We start from the raw sequence: 19,900 nt of genomic DNA, 5'->3' as shown, positions 1-19,900 counted from the left end.
AGGAACAGCCAATTTTCTAAATCTATCATAAAGTCCTTTGGGCTTCATTGGATTTGATCACGCCTCGACTTAAATTATCGCCTCATAATACCAAAAGAATGATTCCTTATACAATTGAATGAACACAATGGGAACCACACAAATAGTTTCAACCATTTTAATTTGTTTTATTTGAATTTTACATTAATTCTCTCGAATTCTGTTCAAGCTGCAAAATAGAGAAATAAAACAAATAAATGTATGAAGGTTGAGGAGAACCAGACATTTCAGATTATTGAAAATGAATTGGAAGAGTTTTCCGTAATATTCTGTACTAACCTTGACACGCCATGTTGGTCAGCGTCTGTGTTAGGTCTGTGAGGGTGTCGTACGACTTGGTGGTGAACAGGAAGTCCGTGCCGTTAGCGATTCCCTTTAACTCCTCCACATTCATATCGCCCACTCCAATGGCTACCATAGTGATGCCGTTCTCTCGTGCCTTGTGGGCCTCATAAAACGTGGACGCCTTGTTCTTCGAGTCGCCGTCAGTTATAACTACGCCAATCTTTCGAACATTGTCCCTGTTCCCTGTTCAAAGATATAATAAAAAAAATTATAAAGATGCTTTAATGAATATTTTTTTAATTACTTGTTGGCATTGCATTCATTACTATATTTATAACGGTTACAGAAATTCATCAATTTAAATGAAACTAATTTAACTCCTTTCCGACTTGCCGTATTCGGAACTGAAACTCCTTGTCCACATATGTTTGATGGCTTCGCCCGTGTCGGTGCCGCCTGGTTTGAACTCCATGTTGTTGATGGCGGTTTGCATCTTAACCTTATTGTGATATCTCAACAGTTCAAAGTTTGTGTGAACCTCGCATTCGTAGGTCTCTACCCCCATCTGAACGCCGTTTTTATCAATGTACAGATTATAGGTGACGTCACTGACAAAATGCTTCAGTTTCCTGAAGTTGTCTTCCCCAACACTACACGAGGAGTCCAGTAAGAAAACAACGTCAGATTTCCCCAGGCAAGCTAAAATTCAATTTGTCAACTTGGATTCGTTGTTTAAAATTTGGTATTTTATTCAACAAATGCCATTAATTAAAATTCCTTGGTCATAGCGCCAGAAGTAATAAAAGAAAGAGTACTTACTATTTTTTGCTGAAAAAAGGAAGAAGACAAAATAATTATCACATAAGAAATCTGCACAATACAGTATTAATTCATGGTTTTTTTAATTATTCAATTATCACAAAGCCCGAATGGCATTGATTTAGAGTGGTGGGACCCTTTGATTTCTATACCTTCACAGACCTGCCTTAGCAGCAGTGGTCTGAGATGCTGGAGAGCGGTGAAGGTGTCCACCCTGAATATGTTTTTGTTGCTGGCCATTTCGGTCAGCTCCTCATTGTCCACCTCGTCGCCCACGCCGATAGAGTAGATCTCCACGTCCTGCTCCTTCAGCTTGTTCGCCTCCTCCTGGGTCTTCTCTTTGTGAGTGGAGTGACCGTCCGTGATCACAATGGCGATCTTTGGGATGTTGGGATCGGATCGATAACCTATAACGATGCCATGTTATTGGTCAGATAGGGATTTAGTTTAAATGATGTATGAAATTTTGACAAAGTATTATGCATATATAAGAGCAAATTCAACTGCTCACACGCCCGTCTGAGACGTATGTTAACGATTTTATGCACGATACGGCACCGTCCACCCTTGTCGATGCATATGTTTTAATTTCATCATAGTAATCGGGGGACGTCTAACATCATAGACTCTCGAACAAAACTCATTTAATAGGCCCTAATGACAAAAGGTTTGACCGCCAGTTTTGTTTCCATTCACGACATGGAGGTGGTATCAGTCGTATCTGCTGAACTCTAAATGTGCTCATGGTTATACTTGCATACAAACATTAACAGATGATTCAATACCTTCTTGAGCGGTAAAAGCCTTTGTTCGCAAATATTCGAGGGCTTTTCCTGTATGTGTTTCTCCATTTTGGAACTCGATTTCATCAATTGCTGCTTTCAGTTGGTCAGCTTTGGTGTACTCGTTCAATTTAAATGCCCCTGTGACCGGGGTGCTGAAGATCACTACTCCAAACTGTACAGCGTTTGAACCAATGACGAACTCGTCTACGATGCTCTTGGTGAACTCCTTCATCAATTCAAAATTTTCTTCCCCTACACTGCCACTAGAATCCATCAAAATTACAATATCGGCTGCTCCTTTCTTGCCACAATCACCTAGCAAAAGCGAAACAACACAATGGTCTTCAGTCTTAAAGAACACGTTAAAAATTTATAAGTAAAGATTCAGTTTGGCTATTTTTTTTTTACCAATTTGCAATTATTAATAGAAGACAGTATCTTACTTGCTTGTCCTTTGAGTTCTGTAAGAAAAAAAAAGACGGAATATAAATTGGGTGCATCGTGCTACATTTCAGTTACAATATATGAATATTGGTAGGAGGAGAATTCTTGGCTAAGACATGGCATACGTGTACAGGTAGATGACGCCAGCATGCTCTCTATCATCTTCAGCCCCACGAAAGTGTCGATGTGGAACAAGTACTTGGAGTCGGGGTCACTGGCGATGTCCTGTAGCTCCTGCTGGTCTGTGTTTTTCCCCACGCCCACCGCCATCAGCGTGATACCGGCGCGGTGAGCCAGGCGAGCTTGTTCCTTGGTGCGGTTCTTGGAGGAGGACACACCGTCTGTGACAACTATGGCCAGCTTTGGCACCCCTTGTCTGTGACCTAAAAAGATTTAAAAGCAATTTTAAATTATCTCAGAGGTTTTTCATGCTGAGGGAACGCAATGAGATGTCAAGGATGGATTATAAGAATTTTGATTCGAGTTTACAGTCCACACTGGTTCATATGTTTAAAACACACTACACAAAGAATAATGATATGACTTTACCGAATGGGCGGTATATATCTAAACTTACATTAATATAAATACAAAAAAATGATATGAATTGAATTTGATGACAATACAACTGACGGTCGGACTCTTACTCTCCCCACCAAATACCATCTCTCTCTCTCTCTCTCTCTCTCTCTCTCTCTCTCTCTCTCTCTCTCTCTCTCTCTCTCTCTCTCTCTCTCTCTCTCTCTCTCTCTCTGCTTAAGGTCAACTTTTGTATAAACTCTAATTAAGTAATTTGAAGAAAAAAAAATTGGTCTTTTTTTTTTATCTTTGTAACAATAAGGTAAGGAGCTGCTAAGAAGAAACGTGGTTGAAGAGGGGATGGGCCGTTAAAATAGATAAACTTTACCGAACGCTTTAGAGAATGACTTCTCTCTGATATGTTGCAGGGCATCCCCTGTGTTAGTCCCTCCCCCACCGACATAGGACACCCTGTCCACGGCGTCTAGCACTTCCTGTCTGTTGCTGTGAGTGTTTAGCTTAAATTCCGTCCGCACCCCGGTCTCAAATGTCTCCAGGCCGAACTGTACCTGGTTACGGTCCACTGCAAACTTCTTAACCACGTCTTTCACAAAATCTAGCATGAGCTCGAAATTCGATTGGGAAATACTACCCGAATTGTCCAATAGGAATATTATATCTCCTTTAGTACCACAACTTGAGTTGTCTGGAATATTCCAAAGTAAAAAAATTCTTACAGCATTGTCTATAGAATACAGCTTAACCAATTATCATTATGGCATGCATTTTTTTGCCGATTCTTTAATTGGCCATGCAGAGCGCAAACCTAAGGCCTACATGTGTAGAATACAAAGGTCGTGACCTTACGATATATGATTGGTTCTTACCAGGCGCAGCGTGAACACTGTAGACAACAAACGCCAGGATACAAAGTCCGAACCCCATTTTGACTGGAAAAAGAATTCAAGAATCGTTTATAAACTAGCATGATATGTGGATATGGACGATGAAGTTAATACCCATGTTGGCGATCATTTATACGTGTATTGATGGTCGCCAACATGGGCGTTTCTTGGAGTTGGCGACATGTTCACCACAACTTATTTTGCATTTATATCATATACCCTTCTGACGTTCTAACTGCAATTTTGTTGCTCATGAGTTTACGGTCGGAAGAAACATTTTGATCTCTGTAATTTGTTTGTACATATAGTTGAGAAAAATAACACAAAGAAAATAGTATTTTTTTTAGAGCAAGTGAGAATTAGATTGGCGCATTCAAACCGCACCTTGCACCGATACTATATCGTACATTTACCTATATATTTCATTCAATTCATATTGCAAGCGCAAGAGACGGTTACCGCTTTTCCAATTAGTTTAAAATATACTGTTTAAACCATACATCAGGGAGTATAATCTTATGACTTTTTTAATAAGAAAAATGTTTAATTGTTGGCATTGTCTTTTATTTACCACATAGAAAAAAAAATCATATTAAAACCTTATCAGAATTGATTCATATAATAAAACAACACATAAGAATTGAGATTTACCTGTGAGCCCCGCGGAATCACTGTGATGCTGCTGTCTCAATCTGACGCAGTGCGCGGACAGCGCCGTCTGCTCCGATGTCAGGCGTGAGGGGATCGGGTGTCCAGAGCGGGACACGCTAACCTGTCATTTGCGGGGAACCGCGGGCACAGACTAACGGTGTACTGTTCTAACTTGTTGGAGACGGATACCTCGCCATCCACCCACAAACTCTCTCTCTCTCTCTCTATCTCTCTCTCTCTGAATAAATTATTTTAAGGTTTTGGTCTGAATTATTATTCTGTTTATAGGAACAACCACTACTTCGTGTACACATGCATGTACGCATTAGCATTAAATGTTTATGTATCCTGTCAATATACCATGCTCGACTTAAACTGCACTCTTCAGTAAATAAAATAATTTGTAATCTGTCTAGAAACTGCAAACTTCATATTTATTTCATCAAAGATAAAATCAATGAACACTTTTTAACTTTCATATATAAATTATTTTAGTTCGTTTGTGGAAAAATGTCTATTATATCTTGCATTGTATAGTATCATGTTCAAAATGAATTAAATTGACTCAATGTATACACATAGATCTATATGCTATACAATTTATAGAATTAAACCCCCCAGAGTATTTTGCTTCAATTGTATCATGTGTATAAAGGGTTCTTTTACGTATCCACTGCTTGTAAAATATTTTGTGGTTTTTAATTTTGAAATAATGTATCGCATATCTATGCGTATATATCTCGTGTTCAGGACATGTATACTTAACATAAGATCGGTTCCTTGAAATCAAATGGAAAATAAAACATAAACATTGGATATGGAGTCACTCAGAATTTACATCAGTGGGGCTCACAGTACGGGTAAAACCACCGTAATCCACGACCTCCTCCCCTATCTACCGGGGGTCAGGGTGGAGGTAGAGACGGCCAGGCGGATCATAAACAGTCACGGGTGGAGGCGAGACGATTTTCATCCCGACCGATCCCCGGAGTTATTTGAGCAGTTGAATAGAGAAATACTTTTAGCAAATATCGAACTTGAAAAGGAGAATTTTGTTGCACAGAGAGGTTTGGGATTTTTTGTTTTTATTGGTTTTTTCTGTTCTTGTTTTTTTTTTCTTGTCGAACCGCTGTTTGAGAGTTTTGGATAGGAAGAATTTATATACGAAAGAAATCGTCATCGAGGATATTTTTTAATATGAATAAATCAATAAACAGACAGATTGGCACTGTATACTATAATTTAAAGACCGTGAGTGCGTCAGAGCAAGACTTCATTTAATTAGACTCGTTATAACATGTTTTAAAAAATAACACAAAACTTTACTACGGAGCGGATCGATGATAACACCTGATAAACTGTATACTTTTTATGCTTGCGTCTGTTTTAAAAATTAAAGGAATTTTCATAGTTCAGATATTTATCAAAATTGTATTTACTTTGATAAAGTCATTATGACTCTTTATCGATAAGACAGAAGAACACGAGTGATGTCCGAGAAGACACCCCTTTTAAAAAAAATAGTAGACGATAGGTTGCTGATTATACTGATACCTTGACGTTGGTCAAACGACCCCGGGTCTATGTCAAGACGACCCATCCCCTCAGGTCACAAACATCATTTGTAGTCTCTGATACCTCTTCTTTAAAAAATCATGGACTAGACACGGATGTGGAACATAACTCTCTCCCCCCCCCCCCGGTGTTTGGTGTGTATGATTATCATATTTGTTATCGATAATAACAATATCATCGATGGATATATAAATTGCCAAAATGAATCTCAGAGGAATCGAAACGGCATAATTATTCTGTTTCTTCAAACAGATATACTTAAAAAGATTTTTTTTTTATCTGTGAATTGCATTATTTCTCTAATTCTACGTATTCAATCAATGTATGTTTTCCGTTATAAAATCATTTTTTCAAACACGTATTTTTTTTATTTTGTGCTTGAATCGTTGCTAATTATTTTTTATTACCAGTACTAAAAATCCAGAGAAGGTCCACTTCTGATCAAATTAACAAAGTTACATCAATATTCAGGTTTTCTGTGTGACCGTTGTCTGGATCCCATGGCGTACATGGAGATGTACCTCGGTCCGGAGGCGCTGGAGAGGGCGGTCCACACGGAGGGACTGAGCGACATGATAGCAAGGTACCCCCTTATTACTTAAATATCATGAAATTAAATAGATGTGACACATTCAGAAAGGTATTCCCTCCCTCCCTCCTCAATTCTTTCAATCTTGTGAAATCAAAAACAACCTTAAATGAGCATTATCGGGATAAATGATAAAAGCTTTGCTATTTTTTTTTTAATTTCAATAAAACATATCACAAAATCTGCAAGTCAATTTTGAAACATTGATCAATTGAATGCACTTGAAAATAACATTGCATGTCTCTATCTCTGATAAAGGTTGCAGACGTCTGTGATATTCCTGATAGAGCCCCAGCCCGAGTGTATTTCTGACGACAGCGTGCGACTGGTCTCCACGCTTGACGAACTGCGAGCGTACTCCACGCACCTGAAGCGTCTGTACGCGCGCTTCCACATACCGTACGTCACAGTGCCAATGCTCGACCGTCAAGAGCGCGTATCGTTTATTCTGCAATATTTGCGGGAAAAATCGTCCAGTCTAGAAGAAAGTGTGTAAACTTTGTCTAGAGAGCAAAGGGTTCTACGAGAAGAAAACATTACTTTTATCAGAAAGCACTGCCAAATTGTAGGGATTTCATCACCTGCATAACAATGTATCAATAAATAATTTATTATATTTTTTATAATATTTAACATATCATATTATTATTTATTGTAATTTTTAACAAAGTAATATATTAAATTCATTGGATTATAATACCTGTATTTTAAAATAAATGAATTAAAGCAAGTAATATATGTGAAATATTGATTGATGGAGTGTATGGTATTTTTATATATTCCTGGTCGACAATGATTTATGAGAGGCCGTTTTTGGTATTTTTTGCAATTACGGTAAGTGATGTCAGCTATTCGAATAGACGAGATCACCTACTCATATAATGATATAACTTTTTTGAATCAGTTATATGTCAGCCTTTCAGCTTGAATGACAAATTTTTGAATAAATGAAACCACTTGTTCGAATAATTTAGTGATATCAACTATTCATTTTGCATTGGTGATCTCATTTATTCGAATAGGTGATATCTCCATAAAAAATGATTAGGCGAATTACCTTTTCGAATAAATGATATCACTTAATCAAATAAGTGATATCACCTTTTCAATGTTGTTGATATCACTATATGACAAGAACTACCGAAAGGGACACGCTTAAGAACACTTGGTCCAAATATGATTGTACTTTTCAACGAAACCTGCAAAATGGTATGTTATCATGTTCATAAATATTTTTTACAATACAGTTTTGTGATTCAAAAAATTCAAAACTATAGCAATTTTGAGTTTTTGTGGATTACAAAATTTTTAATTAACAAGAGACCCAAAGGCCACACTGCTCACCTAAGCAACAATTAATAGCTGTAACAGATCAGGTCAGCTTTATGGAATCAAATATAAAACATCTGGATAATTTAATTTAGTAAATCTTGTTTAAAACGATTTTCAAATTTCTTTATAAATAAAAATATAGCCTATTTGTTGTTTCAGGTTTTGAGAAGAAGAATTTTAAAGTTTTTTCTCTATTTACTCCCATGTAAAAAGTCTACCCCTCCCCCCCCCCCCCCCCCCCAAATGTGGCCCCACTCTACCACCATAGATCATGATTTGAACAAACTTAAATTTACGCTACCTGAGGATGCTTTAACAAAAAGGTGTTATGTGCTTAGTTTGGTTGATTTTGGCCATGTGGTTCTGGAGAAGACGTTAAAAATGTGAAAAGGTTAGCTAAACTTAATGTTATTTTTACACTGTTGCAGTGATTTCACAAGATTATGTAATAGTGTCAGAAAATATGGGAAAATATAGAAAATAGAACAAAGTCACATTTTTTTCTATTAAAAAGTCTCTACCATTGTTTAAATTTTAGCATTTTACAAAAGAGCAGTTGCTATAGGCCTAACATCTATTGAAAACCTATTGAGAAGGGACAATGTGTACATATAACCCAATGAACTACAATGTCAACATCTTTGCTGACAGTACATTATACACCAAATGAGTAGAAAGAAAACATCTTTGCTCTAATTTTCTACATTTTATTTAAATCTCAATTATTTCAAAACAATGCATTAAAAGATCTGTTCACATATTTTAACATAAATAGTCTGCTTTAAATTTGATCACAAACTGCACCATTGCCACAGCATATTGATTTACAATTTTAGAAATTGCTTTGCTTCCACAACACTGTACAAAATGTGCATAAAAATTTACTATCACAAACAATAGGCGAAAAAAGAAAACAGTTCTTTGAACAACAGAAGTAAACAAATTGAAATTTAATTACAGCAAAAGTGAGTGTCAAACATGCAGATTTATAAATACATAATTGTACATAGAATTCACTTTCCGGTAAAATTCAACTGATGTCTAATGGAGAAAAAGGGTGAAAGAAAACTCAAAATGATTATTTTAAAATTTAATTAACAAGCAGCTCAATGTCACTAAAGAATTGTGTCAACTTAGCACTTTCTGATTCACAGAACACAAGATATCCAAAGGCATTGCAAGTCCAAAGCTTTAGTTCAAACGGCCCATCAAAGCCAAAATTAAAACTTCACCGAATCATAATAAGCCAACAGGAGATGATGGACGGATAATTTAAGCTTACTTTATTTCATTTGTTTTATAAGCCGAAAATGTTAGTGAAAATAAAAAAAACAAAAACCTAATCATTTTAAATTAACAGTATGTATGCTAAATTTATAAATACTAACATAATTTTTGTTTTCATGCACAGGACAAGGCAATGGAATGGACAATATGAGTGTTGTCATTCAAATAAAAATAATAAAGCATTTCATTATTCAAATATCACAGACAGAACTGGACTACAGCAACACAAAGGTGCATAGGTCATGCTTGCAGGCATTGACAAGTCTTTACACTTCTATTTTATTGTACCGGTACTTACAACTTACATTAATCAATGAAACTACATCATCTATACAAATAAAATGGAATAATGCCTTGTTATTTTAAAAAAAAAAAATGGACACATATCAATAATTTATATATAAATACATTAATTCTAATACTGATACCAAATACATGTTGTATTTATACCTCCTGACTATAAAAACAAAGTTTACCAGCTATAATCTCACCAATGAAAATTAAATAGGTATAAAAAATAAAGAGAGGCAAACAACTTCTAGGTCTAGAACAAGTTATGGGGCGCATATCATAAAATATCTTCAACTATAATAAATACAGACAGTTGACAAGAAAAATAATAACGTAGTTGTTCTCCAAGGTAATGAAAATTTGAGCAATATTAGTTTGAGGAGAACAGGAGAACTTCAAAAGAATATTTAAGAATGAGAAATAAAATGCAGTAGACCCAAAGCTTTCCACACTTTGAATGTGAGCCACAGCAATGATTGAACACAAAAATCCTAAATCTAGTGACAAATGGTACTGAAAATTATTCAGATCAAGTCCAATCTAGCAATAGTTAACTTCTTATAGTAACATATATTAAAGTCAGGTGGATGTGAATATGTGACTGTTGTGTGTGTGTTTCCTGTGTGTGTATCACATGTCGTCAGTGTTTACGTGGTGTTGATGATGTCGTTTTTCTGTATGTGGCGATTTAGATCCAGGTGTCCGAACTCGAAGCTTATAGGAAGTGGTTGCCGCCTCCGCCCGACAGGTGCTGAGGCAATCTTGTCAGAGAGCGAGAAAGGGGCAACACCCTCTGTAGGTCTGTAACAGGGGAGACAAACACAGGCGATTAGTCAGTCATCACAACAGATAAATGTACATGTATATAAGTACATAATATGCAATTAACTTGAAATAAAGACATCCTTTATGAGAACAAATTTAACTTTCAACTTTTTTAAAACTTCAAAATAAAAAAGCACTTTTTGATTGTTTTTTGATGGCACATATGTGCAAAAATTAATTAACTGTAGCTAGAAATAACATATACGGTACATATGTTGCAAATTATATATCATTAATTGCTTAAAATTACGAAAGTGAATCAGTTTTAAGATAAAAAGCACACAGAGCACTGCATAGATATTTAAAAGGAATTGTTTCACTGCAAAAAGCAGATGGGATTTGCATAAAATGGTTGCTAAGTTCTGACTGAAATTGAAAAACTTTGAGGAAATCTTTTTCTGTTTAATTTGAAGTAAAAATCCACATAAAGCACAATAAAAAAAATCATTCACAAACACCCAATTACGTTCATTCCAACAGAAAGAAATGATTTCACAACAACATCCCTTTGAAATTAAAACATTTCGATGAAGAAAAAGAAAATGCTTTCCATGTTCCAACCCGCTACCCAAATTGCAGATGGAACCTATGAATCCTCTCAAAGCACAATAGTTTTTACCACTGGTGTAATATGTGTCCCCCACACGTATCAAACAAGTACATGATCGGCCATATCCCAGGGGACCAGCCCTTATTGAAAGACATCACACATTTAACAAAAGATACATGTACATGTATATACATGGACTAGATTCTTACACATGTAAAAGAACGATAAAGATACATATACATGTATGTTCAATACTAAATGTAAAGGTTGCATGTGTAATTTATTGAAGAAAATATCTTGCCTGAAATGTTAATTAAGTCCTTATTTCAATCATTCGATACTGAAATAACAATTACAGGTTTCCCCTAAGCTAGCTATTGATATCCCCTTCTAATGAATTGACAACAGAAAGCTAGGTAATATAAACTCATTTTTCATAATGACAGTTCTAACGTGCATGGATGACCATATTAATACATGTATTAGATGCACTTAAGACTCAATAGATGTTTGATGATGTCACCATGCAGGAAACTTGAGTTTTGCCGAAGTGTTATCAAGTAACATTTTTGCCAATCTATAGTGGGACCATTTGTATTGTAGTTGCTGATGGCAAAATTTTGATCAAAAGTCACAATTTTTTTCAACAAAGGAAAAATACATCATTGTATGCAGAAAATTGCTCCATGAATTTTGGTTAATATTCAGATTAATATCAGAGTTTAAAAAAAAAGGTTTCTTAATAGATATGTCTCGATGTTATGTGTACAGATTATTGACTCCAGCAAAATATAAAACCAAAAAGGTTATTTTGAGGTTAAGACAGAACTGCACGTGAGAATGATGTAACCTGCTCTGCTTGACACTGCTCCCACATCAACACTGAGGGAACCCCTCTTAAGTGAAATACTTAGCGAGGTGCCAAAAATATCTGGCAGTCTGAAAAGACAGGTTACATGGCAACCTTCATTTTCATTGCATAATGAGATTACGGTACATAGAGACAGCAGATACATTGTGAAAAAGACATCATCTCATTTACTGTCTTTTAAAGTTACATCAACATTGTACCCCACCCCCTTACTCCCTCCCCCACCCCCACCCCACAAACAAAGTTAAAAGTTCAAACCCTTAAAAAAAAGTATACCCAAATTTGTTAGAAAATGGGAGAAACTCAATGCAAAATGGTTTTTGTTCATGGCAGTTTGGTAAACATGATTGTCATGTATATCCTAATCAATCTACATTTAGTGAAATTTATGATACTAGAGACATTCAGTGGATTCAGACCCTATTTATTTTACCTAAATAGTTACCATATATGTACATATTACATGTATACAAATCTTTAAAAACTTAATTCATTCAGAAGCACATTTATTGAAACAATATGAACAATTAAAACAGTCAAAATCATGCACATAGGAGTCCCTAGCTTCTCTTAAAAATTATATTGAGCAAACTGGTTATTCTAGTTAATTTGAAAAGAGTTTTCTTTACATAATCACTAATTAAAAACAGATTATTGCATCAAATTAAATATACATTTGTATTCCCTGTAATAAAAAAAAAATCACATTTTCTCATAAATTTGTTCAACTACAGTGTGATGGTAAATACTGGTCATGCACGGATCTAGACGGGAGTCGTAGGGGTCCGGGTCCTCCATGGAAAAATAAAATTTATTAAATTTTTGAAAATTTAATAAATTTTAAGTTCACTTACTGAAAATAGTCTCCCCCCCCCCCCCCCCCCCCCCCAGCAATCACATTTATCCCTCGGACCCCCCACCCCCTCCCACCGGAAAAAAAAATTCTGGATCTGCACATGCTGGTACATGTATAATAGAGCGCCTTTTATAAGATATTTTTTCACCCATGCACTTCAGTCTTGGTCTTGCAATTTGCTATTTTCCTTGTTTAACGGTGATAAATATGCTCATAAATGTCATGAACATCAGCAAGTTATTTCAATATACACTTATAGAACTAAAATATTACAGGGTTAAGGGAAATGTATGTTGGCCTACCAAAGCTGCGCTGCTTAATTTCTCCAAGAAGTAAATGTGATGTAGCTTGAAACAAGATCATTGAGGGGTATACCTACTGTGTTAAATAGAAAATATCCAGCTACTACTATCTGAGTGTCAAATGACCAAAAATAACGAGACGTCACTCTGTGTTAATTTGGGAACAGCATCAAAACAAAGGGTTACATATATTATAATACAATGATACACTGTCAAATTACTATATTATAATTATCATTATATTGACATGCACAAAAGGACACTTTCCTTTCATACATGTGTAGTGTTATTTATATGCTGCTATAAATTTTCACTTTCTTCTGTTGTAAGACACTAAAAAGTATGCTTGTATGTCTTTGAGGTCCCCAGATTCAATAAATCTGATCTTATGTGTGTGTGTGTGTGCATTTGGTAAATATTATTTTGGTAATAAATAATAAAAATAAATGATTAAGTATAAAATATTTGCCCCATAAATCTTTGTGAAATGTTCATTTGAAAGCATTAATGTTTCAAGTGCCTTAAGCATGATATGTCGCAATCGCAACTTCTCGGGCCTTTCCGGCAGGCTCGCAAAAACACCTCGAATGTATAATTAACATCACCGGATGTTAGAATTTTATACATAATGGAGTCGCTTCCCATTGAAATAAATATTGGCTAAACAGCATTGTATGTCATTTCTTTGGTATGTTTTAGGGTATATCATCAACTTTAATGAAGTCTAACTTACATTTCAACAGATATCTTAAAATGTGTTGAAGTTATATCAAGTTTTACAAAAAGGGGGGTTGTCATGGACGCCTTGGTAATACATTCGAGGTGTTTTTCTGAGTTTGCCGGAAAGGCCCGAGAAGTTGCGATTGGATATGTCTATATCAACTTTACAACAGTACATATATATACTGACCATGATACAACTTTAACATACTAATACAGACACATGCTCATATTAAAAGTATAGTAAAATAAACTGAGTTTGAGCTCTCATTGTATTAGTTATATCAAGATCATAAAACCCAGTACACTTTATGCATGCATATAAATATATGCATGCATATTGTCCTTCACAAGATTCACAGCACATTGTAGAGAACTTATACATAGAAATTTCACTTTCGATTGATTAAAAAAAAATTAAATAATATATATTTAAATTGATATTGAAGGCAACAACACATTTACTATGTCACAGTTAGAAAGGTTGACCTGTTATGTACACATAAAAGATTGGCAGTGGTTGTTCACAAAGTATGTGGTGTCATAGCAACAACTAATACTGTACCTGGCTGTCAACCAATCACTAGAGTTCTAATATACAAAACATGGGAATGTCAGATAAAAGACTCGTCTGATGAAATTAGAACTACAAATGTATAATATTGACTTTAGTATACCTATATCAACTCTATCTTTTATAAACAGGAGTTTTCAATTTACACATGCTTTATAAAAGAAACACCATGAAATGATTAAATTTTCTTCATCAGATGCTGCAACTTGCTGATGGAACAAAGAATTTGTATACATGGAACTACATGCTTGTCAAATCAAAAGGGGTAAAAATAATACAGCCACATGAACAGATTTGTCTGTAATGACTTCTCTACTTGGCCTGTAAAATATTCTGTGGAAAACAGTGCATATAAAAGTAAATTAAGCACGTGTCACCAAAGGGAAGTAATCACAGCTGTGCAGTAGCTATAGCTGTTGTGTGTGCAAACTGTGCAAATGATCTTGCATTCACCAAAAGAATATAAAATAAAAAGCTCTAATATATAATTGGAAAAAAGTTTACAGAAATGATTGTATCAGAATGTATATTAATGTATGTATTGTAACAATCGCTCAGACTTACTTGGACCGTAAGATCCCGCTCCGAGTCTTCATTGAGGCGGAATGTGTCTGGACTGGGTCCTCTGCAAGGTTGCTGTTGGTTCTTGCAAGAATTTCATCAAATTGCTTTCTGGGTAAACCTTTCAAAGAAAATGTTTCAATAATTAACACTCCAGGGATGGAAAGTAACTACTTATAAAGAAAATGCAACTGAAGATAATTATATAAATACATGTAATTCAAAAATTGTCATTCAGATATCACTGTATGGAAAATAAAAATGCAAATATTGTTAGAATATTAAATAATGCTATAATTATACAAACTATTAAGCAGAAACTAAATTAAAAGAAAAATTTAATAAATCAATTAACATTCAAACGTGCTCATTATGACCCAAAATGTCAATTTTTTATGGATATAAACCCTCTGAGGAAAGTATATGGTAGCTTTGGTAATTAATTAAATTAATCAATGTGAAAAATCAGCCAAATTTGGTGCCAGTGATAATTATCTTAATTAATGTAAAAAAAAATCATTTTTATTTATGTGCATTTAATTAAACTTATTAATATACAAAAATGATATATTTGAAAATACATCTCTATTAGCTATAAATTCACTTTCCTTCAGCTTTAATCATGACTTTTTGGATGAAAAAAAATCTTATTCCTTATGATTGTACTACAGCTTAAGTACAGTAACTTAAAACACACATAGTAAATGTTAAATCTCCAAAATCCATAGATACTGGTTACTATTGGAATGATAAAGGGATTACAAGGTTAAGTCTTGCTAAACAATAGTATGTTACTATATATACCACATATACCAACAAACGTACACTTTCACTATATTTTTGACAAGAATTAGACAACACCAATTAACCCTTGATAATAGTACTACTTCAAAGGACCTTTACTGAGAAAACATTCTACAGCAGACTTCAATTAAATTATTCCACACAGTAACACAAAAATGAAATAATACCAGTATAAATTGATGATTAAATCAAGTTTTAATTAATCAACTTTTGTTTGAACATTCAAAACATTAGGTTACTGCAGACGACAGAAACTAGGTACAGGGTTGCTCCAAAATCTCGTCAGATTCTGAGAGATTTAAATATTATGCAAAAGTCTACCTACATATACAAAGAAGTCTACAACAGATTAAGGATAATTTTTGGTCATGCTTTTCTCACCTTTCATCATTAGTCCTGCAAACAATATACTAAATATACTACAGTCCTTGTACGATTGTCATACACATGCATATAGTAACACAGTTACGCTGAACTCATTTTACTTCAAATTAATTCACAAAATGGGGTTTAACACATGACTCGATATTAAAAATATTCAAGGGATTTAGATAAAGATCCTAAACTCATTACTGTTTTGGTGTATTATACAAGTGAAAATAAAATAAAGTTCACAAATAATTAGATTAGAAAAACATTTATAATATATAATTTAAAAAATTCTGTCATGATAACTGTGTTTTCTGTATGAGGAATTCACAGAAGACAATATGTAGTATTAACTTAAAGTTGTCATCATGCAGTGTTATAGATGTCACAATGTTTTCAATCCTGCTTTCATAAATAATAATTAACACCCTTATTAATTTCCCTTACTTATCAGCATGAATTTGGAATTCCCCAGTTAAATTTACAAAGTATGTTCTAAATTATGAAGATATTGTTTATTTAAAAGCACATTGGTGAAAACATTGTCCATATATGAATGCATGCAAATATATCTTTTAGTATATGTCCTTTTTTACAAGTATGGTACATGCAATTCTGCACATGTCTATTTTTGTGGCCAGAAACTGAAAGTAACTATCTAATCTATACATCTATCTATATAATATCTCTCCCCAACTTTTTATTCCATATCAAAAGACAAAAAAACCATGACACTATATGAAGTACCTGTATTCAATCTATATAATCATTTCAAGTTGCGATCTATAATCTCTTTGTTATTTGCTTTCAATAAAACCCTTCCATCTTCTGAACTACTATAGTTATGTTGTTAATTAAGTGCGCCCTTTTTTTCACTGAAAACTGTGAGATTGGAAAAGTGGTTCACTTCATCTTCATTATGTGTCAGTAATTAGTGTCTGGTTTATCAGCTGTCCAATGTGAGTGTTTAATGGTCATTTCAATTCTGTAACAACTGGGTATGGTTTACTTCAAAAAGGGGGAGAAAATTGATCCTTACTTTTATTGCTCATAGCTGACAATGAAAATTTAACTTGCATGTTCATTTTCTAAAAGAATGGGTAATTTTGAGACCAACTACAATTCTTCCAAACCTATATGTGTTATGAAGTATGCTCATAACACTTTGTGTTCAGCATAAGCCTTGAGTAGTTTACTTCCTTTCCACTAAATAAATATATCATGCTTTCTTTTTATCAAACTACAGCTCATGAACTCTGTTCCTACACTGTAAACGTGGAGACAGACACAGGGTGGGGGGAGACAGCGGGTAGAATATGTTGAACTAGCCACAAGCATATAGGGATACCTTTTTTAAATGCAGATTATTATCTGGAAATATAGGTGGACAATTAAAGGTCATGAACCATAAATATACATTAAGAAATTTACAACAACATGCTTATACACTTTCATCTTTCACGGGTGTTTATTTAAGAACTTACCCGGCATCATGTACCCTGGAATCTTGTGTGGGGGGCGGGGATGATCCTTGACAGGGGGAAGTTCCCGTAATAATGCTCCTGTCACAAAGCAGTCAAGATTGTTAGTAAAAATACAATGTATAAATATCAGGGTAAATGTACATGTATATGGAAGCAGTTCTATCACTATTAATAAAATTTAATCAACATGCAAGGTAATTTTATCTTTAATTCTTACAAAGTTCATAAGTTCGCAATTGAAACAATCATTTAACTATGCATAGAAAAACTACGTGAAAAAATCCGTTCCAATGAAATTCTGGCCATTAAGAATCTTGATCATTCTCTCACCATCACCAAACTCCCCACTTCCTTTCCTCAAGTTTTCTTCCCTCCGCTTCTTCTGCACTTCTCTGGCATCATGCCAATTGTGTAGAAATCGTCTGGAAGTCTCACTGATTTCTTTGCCATCTAGCACATCTAGAATGGAAGGAGATGAGTTTCAATACAATACACATGTGAAAACCCTAATGAGGTCTATGAAAATTCAGAAAAAAATTACAGCTGCGAGTCTGATACAATAATTTCTGTAAACTACAACAACAGAAGATCTGAAGATAGTTTTGCAGTTATGAGCACAGGCTGTCTAAATAATGACAGTGAATCAAAAAATCAATACATGTACTTTCACCTCTTACTTTAATGCACCGATACAAAACTTATTATAAAATTTATTTCTTACCAATATTTTTGGCCATTACGATGACTCTGTCTCTGTACTTTGCCTTGTGACAGAGAGGATTACCCATCAGATCTAACCTCCACAGCCTGAACATCCCACCGATGACATGAGCCAGCTCTTTCATATCCGTCAGTAAATTGTCATTGGCATGTAACTGATACAAATTGCGTAAGCATTCAATGTCTCTAATACTGTCTAGGTTATTTCCTGCAATGTTTAGCACTTGTAGTGAACTCTGGAAAAAAAAAACCAAAGAATCAAAAAATCTTTGTCAGAATGAAAGGAGATCAGTTCCAGTACAATACACATGTGAAAGTCTTAGTAAAGTTTAAGTAGAATTTTCTTTATGTTAATATTTGACAACAAAGATACCAGTCCATCAGGAACTTAGTACTTTCTTTGATAAAATACAAGAGCTTTAGTTTAATATTTTGTTTTTTTAGGACAAAAAATGGACATCTGTCAATAATAAACTTCACCCAAAATTCTCCACACTACATTTTAAGGAAAACAATTTATCTTGGGATTGTTTGCTACATCAACAATTATTGAAAACCTTAAAAACCTACAGAAATAGCTCGCATGGTTCGTGGATCAAACAGAAGTTTCTCTCCGGGTGGCATCCTCTGGTTCTCTATATGTAGTTCCTGGAGGTTCTCCAGTTTGTCTAAGCCTTCTATGACAGTGATACAATTTCCTCCAAGGTATCTAATAAAGGTAATTACAGACATGTAAAAATAAAAGATTTAAACTCACCGATTGCTATCAAGAATATTACTGTTTTACTCCCCCAACCCCTCCTCTTTCAGTTCCCCACTTACAGTTTAGTCAGCCTTGTTAAAGGTGAGAGATTTTCTATCTTGTGAATGTCATTATTCTGTAGGTATAGCATGGTCAGATGCTGATTATGATGTAAAGTTGGAATCCTTAACAGTTGATTGTCATACAAGTACAAAACTGTCAAGTTCCTGCACATCGACAAATCTTCTCCCTAAAGAATAATAAACAATAAGTGAATAAAATAATAAGTTGAAAAAGTCACAATAAGAAAAAATTAACAGAATTTCATCTTTAGGTATCAAATATGAAAACTATATGTAGTTGTTGATTACCACTTCATCAATGCATCTGTCTTCCAGATACAGATGGGTGAGTCGTTTTAGGTAATGTTGCATTGATTCATCTCGCTTCTTCTTGGTGTACCCTGAGGTACCCCGAGCAATAAGGTCTATTGTCAATTTCACCATTTTGGACTAGACATGTTGTTTACATTACTCTTTGGTCTGTGTTTCTCCCGATGTGGTCAGGGCTACATGTTACATTAAATCTACAAAAAAATGTTAACCAATATTAAACCAATGTCATTTAGATCTATTAGTTTTTATTTTTGTTTTGTTTTTGTATACAAAGGATTTGTTCTATGCGATTTTGACAGAAGAGCATAGTCACATGGGCTGTTGCTACGTCTGGTTGCTATATGGTTTAGTTAGCTTTTCGACCACTAAACTCATATTTTTGTAACAACAACCCTGTTTTGAATGAATTAATAATCTAGAAATGAGAGGATTTATGTTTTAAAATAATATAAAGACAAACCTTCCCTGGCAGCAAACATAAACCAGTTCGACGAGCGTTTACATGATGAATGAAGTCCGCACCAAATAACTTTTATAAAACTATTCAATAAGCATATCAGTTTTACTTTATTTTTGCTTTAAAATAATATACCCATGTGTTAGGAT

General features: G+C 34.5%; 4 protein-coding genes across 16 annotated transcripts; 1 reads left to right on the top strand and 3 right to left on the bottom strand.

Annotated features, from left to right (window-relative positions):
- Positions 1–141: 141 nt before the first annotated feature.
- Positions 142–1,022, bottom strand: LOC136270062 (cartilage matrix protein-like). The gene is made up of 3 exons (XM_066066386.1): positions 718–1,022; positions 319–567; positions 142–208 (listed from the first exon to the last, which is right to left on the bottom strand). The coding sequence occupies exons 1-3, from the start codon at positions 887–889 to the stop codon at positions 204–206; spliced, it is 426 nt and encodes a 141-aa protein (XP_065922458.1). The 5' UTR covers positions 890–1,022; the 3' UTR covers positions 142–203.
- On the bottom strand, positions 882–4,544 carry LOC105345192 (cartilage matrix protein). The gene is made up of 8 exons (XM_066066385.1): positions 4,448–4,544; positions 3,779–3,841; positions 3,280–3,597; positions 2,498–2,755; positions 2,372–2,389; positions 1,929–2,243; positions 1,144–1,550; positions 882–1,023 (listed from the first exon to the last, which is right to left on the bottom strand). The coding sequence occupies exons 2-7, from the start codon at positions 3,834–3,836 to the stop codon at positions 1,234–1,236; spliced, it is 1,284 nt and encodes a 427-aa protein (XP_065922457.1). The 5' UTR covers positions 3,837–3,841; positions 4,448–4,544; the 3' UTR covers positions 882–1,023; positions 1,144–1,233.
- Positions 4,545–5,152: 608 nt separating this feature from the next.
- Positions 5,153–7,313, top strand: LOC105345193 (uncharacterized). Its single transcript, XM_011453271.4, has 3 exons — positions 5,153–5,514; positions 6,494–6,605; positions 6,870–7,313. The coding sequence occupies exons 1-3, from the start codon at positions 5,265–5,267 to the stop codon at positions 7,105–7,107; spliced, it is 600 nt and encodes a 199-aa protein (XP_011451573.3). The 5' UTR covers positions 5,153–5,264; the 3' UTR covers positions 7,108–7,313.
- Positions 7,314–9,597: 2,284 nt separating this feature from the next.
- LOC105332359 (protein phosphatase 1 regulatory subunit 42) lies at positions 9,598–19,899 on the bottom strand. 13 transcript variants are annotated; one of them, XM_066065361.1, is made up of 11 exons: positions 19,755–19,899; positions 19,271–19,485; positions 18,980–19,149; positions 18,728–18,866; positions 18,159–18,393; positions 17,768–17,896; positions 17,438–17,515; positions 15,966–15,980; positions 14,784–14,901; positions 14,536–14,552; positions 9,598–10,322 (listed from the first exon to the last, which is right to left on the bottom strand). In XM_066065361.1, the coding sequence occupies exons 2-11, from the start codon at positions 19,403–19,405 to the stop codon at positions 10,237–10,239; spliced, it is 1,122 nt and encodes a 373-aa protein (XP_065921433.1). In that variant the 5' UTR covers positions 19,406–19,485; positions 19,755–19,899; the 3' UTR covers positions 9,598–10,236. The 13 variants fall into 13 exon arrangements, 12 of the variants coding, with proteins under 12 accessions (XP_065921433.1, XP_034312395.1, XP_065921432.1 ...); XM_034456504.2 differs by lacking the exon at positions 14,536–14,552 and adding an exon at positions 11,747–11,835; XR_004598180.2 differs by lacking the exons at positions 14,536–14,552; positions 15,966–15,980 and adding exons at positions 14,211–14,236; positions 17,302–17,324 and having other exon boundaries at positions 10,137–10,322.
- Position 19,900: the final 1 nt, after the last annotated feature.

The sequence above is a fragment of the Magallana gigas genome, chromosome 7 (assembly GCF_963853765.1).
Source record: "Magallana gigas chromosome 7, xbMagGiga1.1, whole genome shotgun sequence".
Lineage (NCBI taxonomy): Eukaryota > Metazoa > Mollusca > Bivalvia > Ostreida > Ostreidae > Magallana > Magallana gigas.
This window is presented reverse-complemented; position numbering and strand designations above follow the sequence as displayed.

What these genes read in the sequence shown, in the direction of transcription:
- LOC136270062 (XM_066066386.1), bottom strand. Translation starts at nt 889, where the DNA reads ATGGGGGTAGAGACCTACGAATGCGAGGTTCACACAAACTTTGAACTG. An exon ending in GAGTTTCAGTTCCGAATACG is followed by an intron (nt 568 to 717) that starts GCAAGTCGGAAA and finishes ATCTTTGAACAG; the next exon opens with GGAACAGGGACAATGTTCGA.
- LOC105345192 (XM_066066385.1), bottom strand. Translation starts at nt 3,836, where the DNA reads ATGGGGTTCGGACTTTGTATCCTGGCGTTTGTTGTCTACAGTGTTCAC. An exon ending in GTCATTCTCTAAAGCGTTCG is followed by an intron (nt 2,756 to 3,279) that starts GTAAAGTTTATC and finishes AAATCTTTTTAG; the next exon opens with GTCACAGACAAGGGGTGCCA. An exon ending in GGCTTTTACCGCTCAAGAAG is followed by an intron (nt 1,551 to 1,928) that starts GTATTGAATCAT and finishes GCATCGTTATAG; the next exon opens with GTTATCGATCCGATCCCAAC.
- LOC105345193 (XM_011453271.4), top strand. Translation starts at nt 5,265, where the DNA reads ATGGAGTCACTCAGAATTTACATCAGTGGGGCTCACAGTACGGGTAAA. An exon ending in GAATTTTGTTGCACAGAGAG is followed by an intron (nt 5,515 to 6,493) that starts GTTTGGGATTTT and finishes ATCAATATTCAG; the next exon opens with GTTTTCTGTGTGACCGTTGT. An exon ending in CTGAGCGACATGATAGCAAG is followed by an intron (nt 6,606 to 6,869) that starts GTACCCCCTTAT and finishes TCTCTGATAAAG; the next exon opens with GTTGCAGACGTCTGTGATAT.
- LOC105332359 (XM_034456504.2), bottom strand. Translation starts at nt 19,405, where the DNA reads ATGGTGAAATTGACAATAGACCTTATTGCTCGGGGTACCTCAGGGTAC. An exon ending in TTAACAAGGCTGACTAAACT is followed by an intron (nt 18,867 to 18,979) that starts GTAAGTGGGGAA and finishes TACCTTTATTAG; the next exon opens with ATACCTTGGAGGAAATTGTA. An exon ending in CGTAATGGCCAAAAATATTG is followed by an intron (nt 17,897 to 18,158) that starts GTAAGAAATAAA and finishes CTTCCATTCTAG; the next exon opens with ATGTGCTAGATGGCAAAGAA.